At 40.6% G+C, this 12,397-nt stretch overlaps 1 protein-coding gene across 2 annotated transcripts in view; it reads right to left on the bottom strand.

Moving 5' to 3' along the window:
* Nucleotides 1-4,105: 4,105 nt before the first annotated feature.
* The window catches only part of GORAB (golgin, RAB6-interacting), a 29,591-nt gene continuing 21,299 nt past the window's right edge, over nt 4,106-12,397 (bottom strand). The window contains exons 5-6 of one of the 2 annotated variants that reach the window (XM_006766992.2): nt 10,797-11,142; nt 4,106-4,371 (exon numbers count right to left, since the gene is read on the bottom strand). In XM_006766992.2, the coding sequence (XP_006767055.1) occupies nt 4,297-4,371; nt 10,797-11,142 (421 nt within the window). In that variant the 3' untranslated portion in view covers nt 4,106-4,296. Of the gene's footprint in view, nt 4,372-10,435; nt 11,143-12,397 lie in introns of those variants that run through there. The other variant, XM_006766991.2, reaches the window with a different exon arrangement.

Below are 12,397 nucleotides of genomic sequence, written 5' to 3'. Positions count from 1 at the left end.
CTGCCTAAAGAAAAGTGTCGCATATAACAGAAGGTATCTGGATATTTTTTCAGAACTATACCTACCATACAAATGCCTTGTATTTCTCACCTTATAGTATCCATTGATTGTTTGGGATTATTGACTCAACTAACTAACTTTATTCCCATGGATTCAGGTGACCCTTCACCTATTTTGTGCAGCACACTGTTCACCTTTATGCAGAGAGAAACTAAGTTCTGGCCCACGAGTTGCTGATGGTCTGTCAGACACGTCCATTAATAGCTATAAAATACGAAGCGTGATAAAGGTGGCATGATAGGTACAGGTAAGCTGCAAGGTCATTTAATAAAGGCGAAATCACTTCCACCCTGGGAACAATAAGTTAGACATCTAAGTGTGGATGAAAAAGGGGTCACATGCTAACCTGACAAGCTCAGGGAAGGCCTGCATGGCAGTCTTGCAAACTCAAAGACCTAAAGTAACCACAAAGGATTAATTTAAATGGTCTGAAATTAAAACTATAACTAAAAGCAGCTATGGGGGGTAGTCTCGTCCTAGGCCAGTATCTTCTTTGACAAGCTCAATCTTTACCTAACTGAACCTTTTTGCGTCTTACATTAACATATCCTTGAAATGTCAGGGTAACTTGTAACTTCCCTTCTTCAGGACCCCTCAGGGCACAACCAAATGTCCTGGGCCCCAGGACAGAGACCACAAATTCCTTCATTGTTATAGTTATAATGTTAATTGTTGACGGTTTAACATCCTGTACCCACCTAAGTATGTGTCTATCATTTTACTTTTTATCCAACCCCAGAGGTTCTCCCCCTCCTTTGCTTTCTCCCGCCTCCATTGGATTTCATGTCACCACTTATGTCTCCTCCTTTGTAATGTACAAAACAATCCCAACACATTGAGATTCTGCTTCTCGGCAATTGTCGACAGTTTGGCTCAAATAAACTCACAAAAATTCTTTGCAGGTGTGAATGCTTTTTATGTTAACATAGGGGTTATCAGTCCAGCCTCTACTTTTTCAAGAATTTTCCCTCCCTTCATTGGTGATGGGCACTTGGCAGCCTTTATATAAAATGGGATTCTGTCCTGCCCTCTAAGCATGGCTCGGCCACAGCTGTTTGACCATTGACCAAGCTCATGGAGTCAGAGTCCCTTCCTTTAGAATTCAGATCCCCCAGTAAGTCATTTCAGTCCCAGCAGGTAGCAGAAGGAGTTCAAATTTCAGCCTCGTCTACAGAGGGACCAGAGAAAGTCCTAAAGTGAACACAGCCAACAGGCAGAGAGAAGAACAGAAACCACAGAAAGCATGGTTTCGGTGGAAATTCAGATCTCGGGTGCCTTCAGAAAGCAAGGTTACTTTTCTGACTCAGTCTCCGGTCCTTCCCACCCCTCCTCCCAGCACCAGCGTTTCATTTTTAGGGAGAGGGTGGGCAAGAAAGAGTTGATTTCTTTTTCTTACATATCAAAGAGCCCTATCGAATGCAGAACTCTTTGTAAGAAAGGAGGGGACTGGTTGGTCTCCATTGAACCGAGAATAAGAAAAAGAATAGGAATCCTAGTGTAGCAGGATAATATTTTGATGTATTAACAAATGTGTTTTTCCCCGTGATTTCCTGTTACCCCTGACCCTCCCCCATCTGGGCAGCTAGGCCATGAGTCATTTCTTGCCTTCAGGGAGGGTTGTCACAGCAGCACCAGAGAACAAAAGAGACAAATTCTTGGCGTTTGCGTTTAAAAAGCTGAACTTCAGGCTTCAGACAAAAAAGGTTTGGAAGAATATTTGATCAACTTGAGCCAATATTTTCCTGCCCACGTGAAATAAAAATTCCCCTGGCTGGGAGACAAGAGGCTATTCTAAAGCAAAGCAAGGAGGGTTGGGCCCTGGGGAGTCCCTGAAAGGGGCTCTTGCACTCTACCTCTGCCCCCTCCACAGGCTGAACGCTGGCACGAGTGTGGGTCTTTCACATTCGGAGAACAAGGAGAACTGTGTCTTAATTCCAGGTTAGAATCCAAAAGATGGAAAGCCTCAGAGAGATCCCCTCTACCCAGCATTGTGCCAGACAAGCTGCCTGGCACATTTACAGGAAAAGGGTATGCGTTGCCTTGGAGAGTTTTCCATGGTCCTAGACTGGTAAGGGAGCTGAGCCTAATATCTTTGTTGGTCCTGAGAGAGGCAGAGAAGTGGTTAAGAGAGAGCCAGACCTGGAGGGAGCCCACAGTATGGTCCAAGGGATGTTGAAGATGTAAGCTACGTGAGTTGAGTACGATGGACCAGTGGTACCATACGCAGCTTAGAGGAGGCCATCCTGGACAGAAACCCACCAAGAACGAGACCTTGAGATATGTAAGGGCAATTCTGGGAAAGCAGATCCACTTGATGCGCCCGCAACTCTATGAGTTCTGCACTAAAATCTTCCTCAAATGGAAGCTCTGATTGGTGGTTTAGGCATCATTTAGATAGGTCATAGACCTCAGATAGGCTAGAGCAGTGGTCGGCAAACTCATTAGTCAACAGAGCCAAATATCAACAGTACAACGATTGAAATTTCTTTTGAGAGCCCAAATTTTTTAAACTTAAACTATATAGGTAGGCACATTGTTATTAACTTAATTAGGGTACTCCTAAGCTGGCCTTTGCTAAAAACATCCTCAATCTGATTGAGGTACGTTCGCTGAGGTCGACCCCTTCCAACTCTCCCATCCACACTCCTCTTGTATACTTGTTTCGTCTATCTCCTTTCGTTCATCCTCTCTATATGTCCAAACCATCTCAACATACCTTTCTTAATCCTTGACACTACATCTTCTTTCACTCCACAACGTTCCCTAAAATTAACTTAATAAACTTTACTTAAAGTTTTAAGTCAACTTTGCATAGTACGTGCACGCCCACATGTGGTATTTTGTGGAAGAGCCAAAGAGCTCAAGGGGCCCAAGAGCCGCATGTGGCTCATGAGCAGCGGTTTGCCGACCACTGGGCTAGAGTTTTGCTAATCATTCTAAGGGTGGTTCATCTCCTTTATGGTCAGCTTGTACGTCATTGTTTTATAGAACATGCAGGAGCTCCTGATTCAATCTCCTGTGCCATATTGATGATCTATTGCTGCACAGAAAGTACCCCCAAAACTTACTCTTAAAACAACCACCATTTTATTTGCTTCTGATTCTGTGGAAAGAGGAGTAGCAGATTGGTCCTTCTGACCCTAGTCCAAATTGCTAACCCAGAGGATGATGAGAAAATAAAGTAGTTGTTTTAAGTCACTATTTTTCCTCAGTCTTGTTTATTGAGGCATGATTTATTCTGAGTGGAATTCATGCTTTGTAGGTGTATAGTTTCATGTAAGACTATACAGCACCTTATTTAGCTATTTAGATGAGACTTTGGAGTTTACTAGTAGACCTCAGATGTTTGAATGACTTGAGACTTTTGGAGATGCTGGGATGTAAATTGTTACAGTTGCATCTCACTTATTGCTACCAGAATTCGTATTAGTCAGCTCAAGCTGCATAACAAAATACCATCTTCTTGCTGTGTCCTCAAATGGAGTGAAAGAGAGAGGGGGGCAAAGGAGGGAGAGGGAGAAATCCTTATTGTCTCTTATGAGAACATCAATCCTATTGAATCAGGGTCCTACCCTTATGACCTCATTTAACCTTAGTTACCTCCTTATAAGCCCTACTATCCCCAAATACAGTCATATTGGAGGTTAGGATTGCAACCAATTTGGGGGGTAGGGGACATAATTCAGTCCATAATAGGGGCATTAGGTCACAGCTCCCTGAAATGTACACCACCAAGAGAGGTTTTCATAAAGAAATCACTGTAAATGTAGCTTTGGAGTTCGGAGTGAATCCCATTAAGATTGAAAGAAAACATATGAAATTTTGAGAGAGTTGAATTAACAAAGCACTATGGGTCTGAACCAGGAAAGGCTCATGAGACCTTCCAAAATGAAAAGAGGTCTCTGGACACGCAAGTTTCTATGATCGGGAAGCAGATTGAGAGAGCTACTCAGTTGCAAACATGGCTCATTTCTTATAGAGAAGGAAAGATATTTCAAAGTGTGGAGCCGAGAATGGTGGAGAACAGTGAACTAGGGAGCCCCAGGCAGCAGAACTAGGCCCTAGTGATACTCTCTGCCCCAGGAGAGGGAGACCTGACGTCTCCCAGGCTAGTTCTCAGAATGCCTTCACTTTGCCTCATGCTTGTTTTTAAAAGGGAGTGTCTACTGAAGCATCTGTTCTGTCTCACCATTGTATGTTGAGGCGTGGTGAGGACAGGGAACTTCTCATTTTTGTTCACAGGTATTTCGATGAAGAGGAGCCACATTCACATCTGGACTTGATCAGATGACGAGATCCTGGACTCCATGCCTGAAACCACCATGGGATGAGAGGTTGGAGGGACAAGGTGGGTGCATTTTGTATGTGGAATAGATGTGAATTATTGTAGCAAGGAGGGCCGGACTGTGGTAAACTACAAAGATGGCACAACCATTACTCTCATTCCTACACGAATGTCCATTGCAATGTGACTTTCCTGTCCCTTCCATCGGATGTAGAGTCCACTTTGCCACCACCAGATCCGGGCTGGTCTTGGGACTTGCTTTTGGTCAGTGGAATGCAATAGACGGGATGTGTGACCGCTGAGCCTGGGTCTCAAGGAGCTATCTTTGAAATTCACTCCTGCTATCTTCTAACCCTGGGCCCTCCGTGAATAGATATTCAAGCTGGCTCTCTGGAGAATGAGACGAAATGGAGAAAAAGCCCCAGGTGTCAGGTATCACCAATTGCAAGGTTGTGGGTGGGGTTGTCTTAGACCACCCCCCCACCCCAGAAACCCTGTGGAGTACTGCAACCTCCTGAGTGATCCCCGATAAGATCAGCAGAACTTCTAGCAGAGCCTGGACCAAATACTTAACCCACAGAATCATAAGCAAACAACAGTGGTTTTTTATCTCAGACACTGAGTTCTGGGACAGTTTATTATGCAACCACAGGTAAGTGATACTTGTGGCTAGAACGGCAGACTTGATTTCATTTCCCTAACATGTTCCACTAGCAATGGGAAGTCGGGGAGGACAGGTGGGGTCATCTTTCTTAAGTGGAGACTATAGCACGGGTGAAGCTTCTGAGATTCAATTCTCAGCTCATGCAGTCGGATATCATTTCAGAATCTCAATTCCTTCTCACACCTGCTCTCTGATGCTTTAAATTCCTTTAGTTGGGGGTTAAGCTTTCCACAACACAAACCGAAATACATTACTTTAAAATAATTCATTACATTAAAATGTAGAGACACTTGGGAAAAGTAACCTGACTTAAAGTTTCCACAAGATGTAAGTAACTGTTGTCTTAGTCTATTCAGCCTGCTATCACAGAATACTATAGACTGGATGACTTGTCAAAAATAGAAATTTATTTCTCACAGTTCTGGAGGCTACGAAGTTCAAGACCAAAGTGCTGGCAGGTTTGGTATCTAGTAAGGAGCTGCTTTCTGGTTCAGGGATGACTATCTTCTCTGTGTCCTTACATAGTCAAAGAGGCAGGGAAACTTTTTAAGGTCTTTTAACAAGAACATAAGTCTCATTCATGAGGGCTCCACCCTCATGGCCTAACATTACAAAGACCCCTCCCACCTCCTAATACCATCACATCAGGGGTTAGGTTTCAACGTATGAATTTTAGAAGGACACAACATTTTCAGTCTATAGTAACTGTCTTCAGATCTTTTCTTAAGAGCAGATTTGAAGAGAGTGAGAGCACGGGTCACCTAAGAGAGGGGCTGGGCTGTCTAAGATAAAAACCATTGTTTGCCCAGAAATTTGTCCAGAGTACAGCCCTGGCCTGTGCAATAGGAGATGTGAAGGACCACAAAAAAACTTGTCTGTTTGGTTCAGAAGGTTTTTAATTATCTTCTAAAGTGATAAGAATAAGAGAAACATGGAGAGGAATATGGCAATAAGATAGCTGGCTGCCTCTATGTGCAGGCCTTTTCAGGGCATCTTCAGAGTTTGGAAACTGGGTATCTCACTTGTCATCCTGGTGAAAGGCCCGCCTCCACCATAGCGTGGGGTTCAGTTGGTGACTAGTTCTAGAGTGCTCCCTGTCTTCCAGCAGCAACTCAGTGAGGAAGGGAAAGCTCAGCACAGAAGGCTGTAGAGGTTTCTGGACCTATGGGACACAGGGCCATGTCTACCGGTAGTTTCTGAGTTAAATGCACATGAGACAAATGAGCCACAATACTGAAAATGACTCAATGTGGTTGCTTCAGCTACTTTCAAGTTATATAAGCCAGGTTTAAGCAACTGCAATTATAATTCTACCAGACTATATAGTTCCATTTATATGGCTATGGACTATTAAGTCTGTGTCTGTATTGCCTGGTTTTTGCTTGGCTGAGAAAATGAGATGGACAGTTCTACAGGGCTTTTACTCAAATGAAGGTTCTGGTGTAAACATGGAGCTTTAGGATGCTGGATACAACTAATAGCCATGGGTAGTATACACAAGGTAGTGTTACCCAACAACTGAAATAATAGCTTATGAAATAACTCTAACTCCCATTATTCATTTCCTCCTCCTTCTCCCTCTAGTAGCGTGACACTATACATTGCAAGGTTATTTCAATCCTCATATGAACTTTTGGCCTAGTGACTTATCCCTGAGGCATGCTCTAATCACTGAGAAATGTGCTCTGTGTCACGTCTTATTGCTTAATTATGGCTCTATTTTAGGTTCCTAAAGCCATTTGGCTTGGAAAGACCTCTCTTATGTGTGACTTTGAACATGCATCCATGTTGAGTTATCCTTGAGTTTACACCAGTGTGTTCCACTTCCATCTTTTTCTGGCTTGGGCAGTAATTACTGCCCCTTGGTTAAGCAATGCCTTGAATTATTGCAATGGGCCCTTATAATTACACTGTTCTGCACATAGAGGATACTTCAACCTTTTGTCAGAAAGGCATGCGCTTAAAGTTAATTTTCCCAATACTTGAAGTTTTTTGCTTTTTTCACTGATAAATCCCAGTGGGCCCACTGTTTTAAATCAGTGACATGCAGAAACCTCCCTGTTTTTCCAATGTACTCTTGCTCTGGTGACTACATTTTCTTTTTGACTCAAAATCTGGACATATTATCTAAGAGAGGTTTTTGTTGTTATTGTTTTAGTTGTGTGTGGGTGTTGCTCCCTAGTGTTAATGGCAACCTGAAATGCATGGCAGGTCCTAGATACATTCTTGGGTTGCAAAACAACTGGATAGAATATTTAAAATTAAGTGTTTGAAAAATTTGGGACTTCTGGAGGATACATATATATTCAGTGTTCCTACCACTTATTCCGTCCTCCCATTAATCAGATATTATGTTCTGTATCAGCCTCTATTTTATGAGTATCAATCTTAGTCCTTCGCATAGACTAGAAGCTTCTAAGGGACAAAGGCACAGATCATGTACCTCTCATACAGCTCTTCTATGTACGTAGCTGGATACAGCTGTTTGGCCCATTGCATAGGGATGATGTTGCGTTTTTAAGACAGCTGCTTGGGATTAGGAGCTTGCAAACGTAGCCTGACATTAAGGTAAAGGCAGCCTGGATAACAGTGTCCTGATCCATCCCTCCAGAGAATAGTTCAAGTCAGGCCTGGGGTAAATCTAAGTTGAGAAGGGGTATAATTACCCTGGTCCAGAGCGCCCCAGGTCTGGTCTGGCAGACTGAGTTGTATCGATCAGGGCTGTTTAAAATGCTGACTTGGCTCCTTAAGAAATACAAAACCCAAAACATCATTTTTAAAGGTCACTGGGAATGGCCTGGGTCAGAATCACCAGAGTCGGTTTTGTGCCGGTGCCTCAGAAGAGGAAGTTGCTAAAGACTCAGATAAAGCTCCTTGAGAGTACTGTGTTGCTAAATCCAAACAAAGAGTGAGAGAGGTTTATAGCCGAGTTTTTACTCTGTAATTCAAATGCCAATCCAGCAATGAAATATGCTCTAGGAATTGCAATCAGATTTTTATCATCTGACTTGCAAACCAGCTGTGCTCTCAGTGAGTACAAAGATTTACTACCTGCAATTGCTATAATTCCATCAGTAGAATTATGCAGAGATGAAAAATTCAAGAAAAAACTCTTTGTTTTCAATGCAACACAAACCTTGTTTTAAGAAACTCTGTTTCCTTGAAACTAATAAAAAATGGCTCTAATTGAAAGAAAGTAGTACGGAATCAAGGTAAAGAACTCTGAAAATTCAGGAGTTCAATTTACTCTTCAAAGTATTTTTTTTTTTAAAGATAAATGAGTAAAAATTACCACAATTTGGCGAAGACTGTCTTTTAAACAGAACAAGCGAGATAACCCAAAGCAGTTAACTCCTCAATTACATAGCACATCAAGTGCCCTGATAACCTTATGCTCTAACTACTTGAGAAGTGGAAGAGGAGAGGAATTTAACTCCAGGAAAGACAGCTCTACAAAGTGCCCCAATAAACTCATGGCAGCAATTTTGAACCAATAATTTCCTTCACAGAAACTAACAATTACTGTGAATTTGTGAATCCATATATCAAAAGTCTTTTGAATGTATTTTATGATTTTAAAAGATATCAGGGCTATCCTGGAGAAACCAGTGCATATGGTCCTCATACCAATGAGCCTCATGTCTCCTTCATTTGCTCGTGTTCCTCTCACACATGGGCTACAGCTGCTCTTGTACAAAACTGATGCAATAGAACTTTGTCACTTATATCATCACCTGAACACTCAGATACCACCCTGGGAAAGCCAAGCAAGGTATGTTTTTCAACATAATGGTTTCAGTGGACCATTTACAGAAAGCATTTCACAGGGACCAACACAACCCCAGAGTGGGTTTAAGAGGGATGCAGTGAACTTCGTGGTCTGCACTCTAGGAGATACATCAAGGCTGAAAGAGACACATCAAGGGTTTAGAACTGCAACTTGACTATCCCTGTAAGTTTACAGTGAGTCAGTCGGCCAACATGACATAAGTGAAATCTCTGGCTCTCAAATTCCTCATCTGTAAAGTAAGATCATTAAATCAGATGATCTCCAAAGCCCCATCCATTTCATTTATTTCATGGTTTTCATTTCTCCATATATCTTATATGATAAATTCTTAAGGTACTTAAACTGAGTATTAAGTTGTATCCATCTGTTTTTGGATACAATATTATAAACCTCATTTATGGATGAATTTTGCCCTAAGAGAGGTTCATATAAAAATAGCTGATTGTATCTACCATATGAAGATTCAGGTGCATTACTGCCACACACTGCTCAAGAACACATATTAAACTGTGAAATTAAAAAAAAAAAAAGATAAACGAGAGACCACATTGTAAGTGCATCAGATTTGTTTATCCCTTAGAAAAATAGGACTATATTGGACAATGAAGTTTTCAGTTTTTATGCATGTCATTCATAAATAAAAACAAATGGTCTATAAAAATGTCTCTGTTTAGAGAAGCCAGTAATGGAGAGCTATAATTTCAGGTCAAATTACATAATATAAAAATACAGTGCTCATCCTCACTACTAGAAAATAATATTCTCAAACAAACTCATTAAAAAATTATTTTTCAGAAATTCTTATGTATACTATATTACATTTGTCCTTATCCTCTTTTATTTCTTTTTTAAGACTTAAAATGCTTGACTTCACTGTTTGGAATTTCTGATAAATCAGAATTTAATGTGATATTCACAGATTTTGTAACAAAACTATAATACTTATTTACAAATTCACATATAGCACAATGTAGTGGTCAAGTATTAGTGATATAAGAAAATCACCATTTTAACAATTTAAATGCTTTATGACAGGATAATTTATATCCAACATATAAAATACATACTTACTGTAATGTCAGAAAGAAAATGTATTTTTTTCATAATCAAAAGTAGCAAGATTTTCTATATTATTTTCAATCTCACTATAGACAAGTTTTCATTGTTTAAATTTAATCAATGTGCTGATTAAAGACAATTTATTAATAGTAAAATTATACATATAGCATGTTGAGATATATATGTGTGTGTGTGTATGTGTGTGTATATATATATATCTGTGTGTATATGTCAACCAATCAAAATTCAGGTTGTAAACTAGAGCCACTTAAAAGGCAATGTGAATACAAAAGTAATGTCGGCTTAAGCTGGTAATTTCAAAACTGTGTTTTGCAATTTTAGTAAGACCCAAACAGATAATAATCTAGTAAGACCCAAATACTACTTTTGTTAGTTGTTTTCTTTTTCATGTTTAAGTTTTGTGTCTCTTTACTGATGACATAAAACAGGATTCCCAGTCCCAGCACTTCTCCCAGAAGTTAAATGAGTTTGATGAGGTATTATTATTTTTCATTTTACTTGTTCTATATTGACCTGGTCTAAAAACACTCATAACCATGTAATTTTTCTTCTGTTCTTTAAGTTACTTGTTTTCACCCAAAATAAGGGGACACTAAGGAAACTGGACCAAAATCAAGGTGAACTATGGATAAAATTATAATTATTTGAGGCTTTAGAATGGTCCAATATGTTATTTCTAACACTAATCCTAGATTTAAAAACTAATATTGTTTTAAAGAGGCATGTAGCAGCGGTCATGGCACACTCTACAACAGAAAGTCTACTGAAGCCCATATTAGCTGAAAACAACAAACACTGGCCCTTCATGTGGTCAGAGCAGCTGAACCGTTGTCATGAGCACTAGTCTTCACTTCCTGACTTGGGTGGTCTGGGGTGAGAAGGGGAGTGCTCTTGGGATTTTCACACTGTTCATCTACCTCTGGGCAAGCAGTTGGCGCTTGATGCTCTTTGTTCTCAGTAGACCCTAAAGTTACACTCTCCCCGGAAGGCTGTAATGGCCTCTCTCCATGAACCTTCTGTTTCCCTGCTTCTGCCTCTTGTTCATGCAGTAGTCTCTCCACCTCCACCTCAAGCTCCAAAGTCTCCTCATCAGCTTGGACATCCAGTTGCTGCATCAACTCCTCCAACTTCTTGGCCTTGCGGAGCTCGTTTTGCTGTATGATTGTACAAAGGTGCTCAGTGAGCTGCTCTTTAGTATCAGTCTTGCGCTGTAGATCGAGCTTGGCTGTAACATACTCTGCCTCTGCCTTGTCAAACCGCTTCCTGTAGGGACAGGTACAAAGATTGGTCCATTAGTTTTCCATAGTAGACAGAGGGCCGAGCAGCAATAAACGAACTCCAGAATTTGGTAACAAGGTATAATGAAGATACGACTATTAATACTTTAAGAACTCTTGTCTACACGTTAGACAAACTAGGCTGTTGCTGCTGAAACTTCCACAACATCCACACTTGGACTCTCCTATAGATCAACATTCTTCTGCACTTATTGTCTCTTTCCAAAGCTGTGCTTGAATGAAAGCAGGCGAAGAGGGTGAACTCAGTGGTATGCTAGCTCTAAAGGGGATAAGTCCTGATTTGTAGTGTTTGTCAACTTCCATAGTGTGAACACTACACCCTGACGAATTTCAAGCTACAATATAACTGAATGTGGAAGGGGCGGGGGGAATGCACAAAATCTGCTCTCATGAACTAGCTCCAGCTCACAACTGGTCAAATTTATAAGTGGTAAAACAGTAAAAGATGGAGAAAGAATCTCTATTATTTAAATTTATCAGGGTGACATTGGTTAATCATCACATTATCTTAGTTTCAGGTGTGCTTTATAATACATCTGCGTACTCTACTGTGTACTCACCACCTGAAGTATAGTCTCCTTCTGTCACCACATATTTAACCCCCTTTAGCTCCTTCTACCTCTCTCCAGCTCCCTTCTCCTCTAGTAAACACCATTCTGTCTATACCTGAGTTTTTTGTCCATTGGTTGCTTGTTTTATATCCTACACAGAGTGAAATTATATGGTTCTGGTTTTTTCCGTGGGACTTATTTCACTTAGGATATTTTCAAGATCCATCACGTTGTCACAAATGGCAATAATTCATCTTTTTAATGACTGGGTGGTATTCCATTGTATATATGTACCTCATTTACTTTATCCAATCATCCAACTTAGGTTGTTTATGGGGGAAAAAAAAGCAACAAATTATATAGAAAAGTCAAAAGACTGAGTTATTGTGAATAATGCTGCAATGATTATAGGGGTACATAAAGCTTTACCAGTGTTTTCAAATTTGGGGGAAGGTACGCAGAAAAGGGATCACTGAATCATAAGATAGCTCTATTCTTAATTTTTTGAGAAACCTCCAGAGTGGAGGTTTTTCATAGTGGCTGCTCCAATTTACATTCCCACAGCAGTGTGCAAGGGTTCCTATTTCTCCACATCCTCTCCAAAACTTGTTATTTCTTGTCTTATTGATAATAGCCATTTTAACAGGTATGAGGTGGTATTTCATTGTG

The sequence above is a fragment of the Myotis davidii genome, unplaced genomic scaffold, assembly GCF_000327345.1.
Source record: "Myotis davidii unplaced genomic scaffold, ASM32734v1 scaffold580, whole genome shotgun sequence".
NCBI classification, from domain to species: Eukaryota; Metazoa; Chordata; class Mammalia; order Chiroptera; family Vespertilionidae; genus Myotis; species Myotis davidii.
Note: the sequence above shows the minus strand (reverse complement) of the source record. Positions and strands in the feature narration are given on the sequence as shown.